General features: G+C 43.7%; 1 protein-coding gene across 1 annotated transcript in view; it reads right to left on the bottom strand.

Moving 5' to 3' along the window:
* The window catches only part of SLC10A6 (solute carrier family 10 member 6), a 35,793-nt gene extending 30,337 nt beyond the window's left edge, over window positions 1-5,456 (bottom strand). Inside the window, exon 1 of the mRNA XM_053601515.1 lies at window positions 4,812-5,456. Within this exon, the coding sequence (XP_053457490.1) occupies window positions 4,812-5,188 (377 nt within the window). The 5' untranslated portion in view covers window positions 5,189-5,456. The remainder of the gene's footprint in view (window positions 1-4,811) is intronic.
* Window positions 5,457-7,128: the final 1,672 nt, after the last annotated feature.

A 7,128-nucleotide genomic window follows, 5' to 3' on the forward strand; every position in this document is an offset into this window, starting at 1 on the left:
AACTGGCCCTGACCAAACTGCAACAAAAAAATTGCTAGGTATTGTGGCAGGCGCCTGTGGTCCCAGCTACTTGGGAGGCTGAGGCAAGAAAATCGCCTAAGCCCGAGAGCTGGAGGTTGCTGTGAGCTGTGATGCCACAGCACTCTATGGAGGGCAACAAAGTAAGACTCTGTCTCTTAAAAAAAAAAAAACTATAAGTAGACTTACTGTTTGATCCTGCAATCTCACTAGATATTTACCCAAAAGAAAAAAAGACATTTTATCTAAATAAAAACAATTGCACTCAAATGTTGATAGCAGCACAATTCGCAATCACAAAGATGTAGGAACAACCCAGGTGCCCCTCAATATATGAATGAGTTAATAAATTGTGATATATGTGCACCATGGAATATTATGCAGCCAGAAAAATATGGAGATTTTGTATCTTTTATAACAACCTAGGTGGAATTGGAGACCATCCTCTTAAGCAAAGTATCACAAGAATGGAAAAACAAACACCAAATGCAGTACTAAATTGGAACTAGAAGATTAACAACTACATGCTCACATGAGAGAAAAACTCAATTAAATTCAAGTAGAGGGAAGAGGACGAGGGGGTGGGTTAATTCCCACCCAACAGGTACACTGCATGGCATATTGCATTCTTCCCGGGTAAAGGACATACCTACAACTTGCACTTTAGCTCTATAAAAGCAAACTATGTAGCCAAATAGTATGTATCCCCATATTACTCTGAACTTTAAAAAATAAAAAACATACTAGCAATCAGGTAAAGCCTATGATGTGTCTCTTCCCAAATTCATAATTACAAATAAAACCAATTATATTTCAATTAACATATCCAGTTATTGAACAAGTGGAGGCCATGTGAATATGTGTACTTTTTAACAGAATAAATAACAATATCCGGCGTCAGGTCTAATTGCCGTGAATTGAAAGTAGTTGCAGGAAAACAGCCTACTGCATGACAAGAGCCATCCTGAAGTGAAACTTCCACATGGCCACTGTTTGACTCCTGCATACCAAGGGGATCTGCAGTGAGGTCCTTAAACCATGCCTGTAGCCTGGATAACCCCTCATAAAGATGATTATCTAACCTCCCTGTGGTCACAAGGTTCAGCAAGACAGTAGTGAGATGTGACCTTTACCCTGGAAGTTTGCTTATATAAAGGATACTTTCAAGGGGTTAGGTGCAAAGATCCACCATCTTGAGACCACTCAAAACATGGCTTCTGTTCTTAAGTCCCTATTAAATATGTCTGAGAAACTAGAAAAAAAATTGTAATGGAGAGACAGAAGGTGCGGAGAAGAGTTATGAAGAAACAGCACTGGACACAGAAAGAGATGGTGAAGGCCTGAGGTCAGGAAGCGGCCCTGGAGACAGACAGGAGGCAAAAGCCATGAATGGCACAGCACGAGCATGGGCCACGGGGCTCAGCAGTGGATTGAGTGATCAACTGAAGATGACAGCAGTCACAGGGAAAGGGAAACACTAAGCTGACAAGCCCAGGTGACAGGGAGAAGAATCAGTCCTGGCATCTGACGCTCAGATGCAGAACTCAGTCAAACCTGGTTCTGAAATGCCCATGTGGGGTGAGCTCGTGGAGGACTGGAAGCAGACCAGATGAGCATGCAGGGAAGGCGTCAGAAGCACGTTTGGGGTTGTCCTCAGAACCGTATCTCAGTTTCCTCATTTGTGAAAAAAGATGTTGCATTAAATGCTCACTGATTTCACCCAGAATCAAAAACAGAATTACAAGCAATGACTATCCACTGAGTTTTGCTGAAAAGTGATTTGCGCCAGGTGTGGTGGCTCACACCTGTAATCCCAGTACTTTGGGAAGCCAGGGCAGGAGGATCACTTGAGGCCAGAAGTTTGACACCAGCTTGATCAAGAGCAAGACAGGTCCTACAAAAAAATAGAAAAATTAGCCCGGCATGCACCTGTAGTCCCAGCTACTTGGGAGGCTGAGGCAGGAGGATCGCTTGAGCCCAGGAGTTTGAGGTTTCAGTCAACTATGATTATACCACTGCACTTCAAAAAAAGTTATTTTATTGGTAATCAATTGTGAAGAAACATAATGAACTTAGTTATTGCTTTATACAACAATATGGAATGTTCTCCTCTTTGAAAATTTACTGAAAACTAAGATTTTGTTACTTTTGTTTCTATAAGCTTTTAAAAATCTATTGTATAGTCCCCACTTTAAAACTTCATTTTCAGGTGGCGCCTGTAGCTCAGTGGGTAGGGCACAGACCCAATAAACGGAAGGTGGCGGGTTCAAAACCAGCCCCAGCCAAACTGCAATAAAAATCAGCGGGGCACTGTGGCAAGCGCCTGTAGTCCCAGCTACTCGGGAGGCTGAGGCAAGAGAATCATCTAAGCCCAAAAGCTGGAGGTTGCTGTGAGCTGTGATGCCATAGTACTCTACTGAGGGTGACAAAGTGAGACTGTCTCTAAAAAATAAAATAATAAAATAAAAAGACTGCATAAAAATTTTTTTAAAAAAACTTCATTTTCTACAGTTTATGTTTTGCTTGATTTTTATTTTGTTTGTGAGACTCAATTAAAATTTAGAAAGAAAATATTTATTGCATGCCTACCATATGCTTTGCATGCTGTAGGTGTGTATATATTTTTTTCTCCTAAAAATATAGTCTTGTGAGCAACAAATTTAACCCCATTTTACGAATGAGGAAATGAGGCTTAGATAGGTTAAATAATTTGACCAAACTTAAAAGCTAATTAGAGTCGTTGGCAAAGGAAGTAAAATCAGCTTTATCTTTCATTTACTTCTTATTCATTAGTATGTTTATTACAATATTGACTAGTAAGAGATGAAGGTAATAAATGTCCTCTTTCCCAGAACAGAAGTGTTTGAGAGCACTGTTTAAAGATATATGCTTCTGCCAGGCATGGTGGCTAATGCCTGTCATTTTAGGACTCTTGGAGTCCAAGGCAAGTGGATTGCTTGAGCTCATGAGTTCGAGACCGGCCTGAGCTAGAGCGAGACCCTCTCTCTTCTAAAAATAGAAGGAAAAAACTAGCCAGGCATCATGGCAGACACCTGTGGTCCCAGCTACTTGGGAGGCTGGGGCAAGAGGAGCGCTTAAGCCCAAGAGTTTGAGGTTGCTATGAGCTGTGATGCCACAACACTCTACTGAGGGTGACAGAATGAGACTCAAAATAAAAAAAAAATAAATAAATAATATTTATGCTTCTGCTCAAAACAGAAGATCTAGTTGCTAAATATCAACTTATTTAGCTTGCTGCTAAATACAGACTGATGTAAAACAGATGTGAATTCAACTCTGTGTCCTGCCATACTCATTTGTAGCAGCTGGCAAGCTACTTAACAAAACGGAATGACAATTTTCTCAGCTATAAAATACAGGATAATAAAAGGTCACTTACAAGGTTATTATGAGAGCAAAGAAGAAAATATGCATGAGAGCATCTATCCCATGCCTACCAGGGCATTTAATAAGTATCGGTTTCTTTTTTCGTTCTAAAAACTTTCAGCTTCTGAAATTTTTCACTGGTATATGAACTTCGTGCAAAGAAGATTTATCGTTTCCAAGTACATTAATAATCAAGACTATTGAATTTGAATTAGCAATGCATTCAAATGCATCAGCCCTGGTGGTAAGATATTTAACTCATCAAGTTATCTTTTTTCCAAATCTCATAGTGGGTAACTAAAAGGCATTGCCTCATGAAGGTTAATTCTTAGTCCACACGGTAGGAGCCCATTAAAATTTACAGGTGACATACGTTCCAAATGCTAAACATCCAGCACATTCAGGGAACTAGAAACCCGTCCCTGCAGCTGACTCTCACTGATGTCAACTCCCAGATCCGTCATGACCTCTGATTCATTCATTCATCATACAGTAAAGCTCGACTAAATGGCATCCACACAAAATGAAGATCTAAGTGTATATGCAGCTCTTCCCCTGGGCAGGAGGCAGAACAGAATGTTCCTAAGTAAGCAGAGAACCTTAACAGACCATCGTTTTTACCTCTTTCTTTTCTCCAAAGCTGGTCCCTCTATTCTTTCCTCAAATGCTCTTTTTCCTCCTATCAAAACATGTGCTCCAAAATGTATGTGATTAATTTGCCTCATTAAAGTGTAGATGAATGATAAAGCTTAACGTCTCCCAGGGCACTTCTCTGCACCATAATGGGGAGTAAGGTCAGTGGGAATGAGAGTCAGTGATGAACGCCGAACACCCACAAAGCTACAGGAAGGAAGGGTCGTAGTCACGGGAGCCTTCGTGTTGCTCCCAAGTCAAGCTGACAGACCAGCACTGGCACCTAAAGCAGGATATGTCCATCAGACGCCCTGAAAGCTCCTTGATCCAGCCCCCAAAATACTTATTTCCTAAGGTGAATATTCTGACAGCACGTCCTGATTAAAGTTAACAAGGCCCTGGTCCTGTTATGCCACCAGCATGATGACTGCTCCCAAGCCACTACCACTGACACCCTGGGAGACTGCTGTTAGAGACCCTGTGTCGGGGAAGACAGGCTCGTGCTCAGCGAGGGCCATTGGTGAGATGGAGACCTGCCTCTGCTATTACGCAGGGACAAATCCCACCACTCAGAACAGTTTGCTAACAAAGCAAAAGATGAGCACAGCAAAGTAAATTTTGAGCTCAAGATGGAGCTCAACACGTCTCTGTTGTGTTTGTAATGTTTCCTACTAGAATCTCCACCAAAAGATGGGAAGAGTTTTTAAACTTAGAGGGTCAGTTGTTCCTCCCAGGCGGGATCTGGGAAGATGTGCTTCCCCAGCTTAGCTTACCTGAGATCCATATCGCCACCAACCCAGAAGCTGAAAATGTTGGAGATGGTTCCCCCTGGGCAACATCCCATGATGAGAACAGCAATGGCTTGCACCGGCTTCAGAGTGAAACTGGTGGCCAAGAGATAAGCTATAAAAGGCATGAGCCCAAACTGGCAGAGCAGTCCCACGGCGATGCCCCAGGGTCTCCTGATGTGCGACCACAGCTTCTGGATCTCCACGGAGCATCCCAAAGAGAACATGAGCAGTCCCACCATCACAGCCGACAGCACAGTGAAAACAAATTCAAGGCTCCCCTGTGCCTGCAGCAACACAGGCAGCTCCTCCTCTGAGCTGTTGGCAGAGCACGCTGAGCTGCTGGAACAATTTACTCTCATCTCCTCATCTCCTTAAGGCAGCGTTACAAATGAACATCAGCCAGGACGTCTGGGCAGGTCTATCCAGCCACATTTTGTAATAATGCAACAAAGTCACATGTGAAGAAACATTCCAGTAGCTATTGGCCAGCCAGGTGATTCACCTAAATCTGATCGATTCATTCACAAGCAGCATCATGAAAGTCATTATCAGGCACACAAAACACAACAGACTGTGGTAAGTGAGACTTTCTACTTCTGTTCTTAACTCACCACTGAATATTTACGTGAAATGAGACACACAAACACATTGTCAAGAGGAGTGTCCGGGATATGTCGTCAGCAACGCATTGTGTTCCAGGAAACTGGGTTGGATTTGTCAAGACATAATTTCTCCAAATTCAGTAGGGATTTCAAAGAACCAGGATGCAATGTTATGCAGAGAGAAAGACTAAGTCTGGGGGGAAAAAAACCAGGCCCGAAGCCAAAGCCATGCCTCATAGCCTTAGCGAGCATTTCTATTGGAAATATTAAAGCAGAAAGAGGCCAGTTAAGGAAAAGCCAAGAAGGACCAAGAACCATTTCAAAAGAGGGTCGGAATGAGTCTCAGTTTTTCTTCTTTCTATTCCTATTAGAATTTGTGCCTAAATCCAGTCAGTAAACACCTATAAAGGCCAGGTGCAGAGGCGCTGTAATCCTTGGGCTCTGAGAGGCTGAGGCAGGAGGATCCCTTGATCTCAGGAGTTGGAGACCAGCCCTGCAAAAGGGAGACCCCGTCTCTACCAAAAAGAAAAGAAAAAGGGTGGCGTCCGAGCTCAGTTGGTAGGTTCAAAGGCTGGTGGGTTCAAACCCGGCACGGGCCTGCTAAACAACAATGACAACTACAACAAAAAAATAGTCGGGGGCGGCGCCTGTGGCTCAGTCGGTAAGGCGCTGGCCCCATATACCGAGGGTGACGGGTTCAAACCCGGCCCTGGCCAAACTGCAACCAAAAAATAGCCGGGCGTTGTGGCAGGCGCCTGTAGTCCCAGCTACTCGGGAGGCTGAGACAAGAGAATCGCTTAAGCCCAGGAGTTGGAGGTTGCTGTGAGCTGTGTGAGGCCACGGCACTCTACCGAGGGCCATAAAGTGAGACCCTGTCTCTACAAAAAAAAAAAAAAAAAAAATAGTCGGGCATTGTGGCGGGCACCTGTAGTCCCAGCTACTCAGGAGGCTGAGGCAAGAGAATCGCTTGAGCCCAAGAGTTGGTGGTAGCTGTGAGCTATGATGCGGTGGCACTCTACCCAGGGCAACAGCTTGAGACTCTGTCTCAAAAAAAAATAGAAGAAAAGAACTAGCTGGGCATCATGACAAGTACCTGTAGTCCCAGCTACTGGGGAAGCTGAGACAAGAGAAATCACTTGAGCCTAAGAGTTTGAGGTTGCTGTGAGCTATGATGATGCCATGGCACTCTACCCAGAGCAACAGAGTGAGACTTTGTCTCAAAAAAAAAAAAAACTGTAAGAATAATATGATATTAAACACCTAATTATGTCTGATGAAACATATAAACTCATTTCTTCACCCAAATAAATTCAAGAAAGCTGCTCCTTTCTTTTAGAGGTTAGATTCTGCTTTGAGACCCCTACCCCTGGGCTTCTGGGGGAATCTTGGGAATTCTTCAAGGGAAGGCAGTAAAGAGCGAGATCTGGAACCCAGACAGGGTCTGAGGGCAGCCTCTGACTGCTGAGTCCAGGGGCCCCTCGGTGCATCCTGACCAAGCACCATAGGTGAAACCAGGCAAGAACAATATGGTTCCATGAACCTGAACCTTTGAAAAAGCAGGTGCCACACCCTATCTAAAAGACAGTAGAAAGCTTATTGTGGGGCACAGGCTGGTAACAAGGCACACTTCATAAATGCCTCTACCTGTCTGGAGAGATCTAGCTAGCCATTGTTTATTCTCGGATTGGCAAATTCTT

Source organism: Nycticebus coucang, chromosome 1 (genome assembly GCF_027406575.1).
Source record: "Nycticebus coucang isolate mNycCou1 chromosome 1, mNycCou1.pri, whole genome shotgun sequence".
Lineage (NCBI taxonomy): Eukaryota > Metazoa > Chordata > Mammalia > Primates > Lorisidae > Nycticebus > Nycticebus coucang.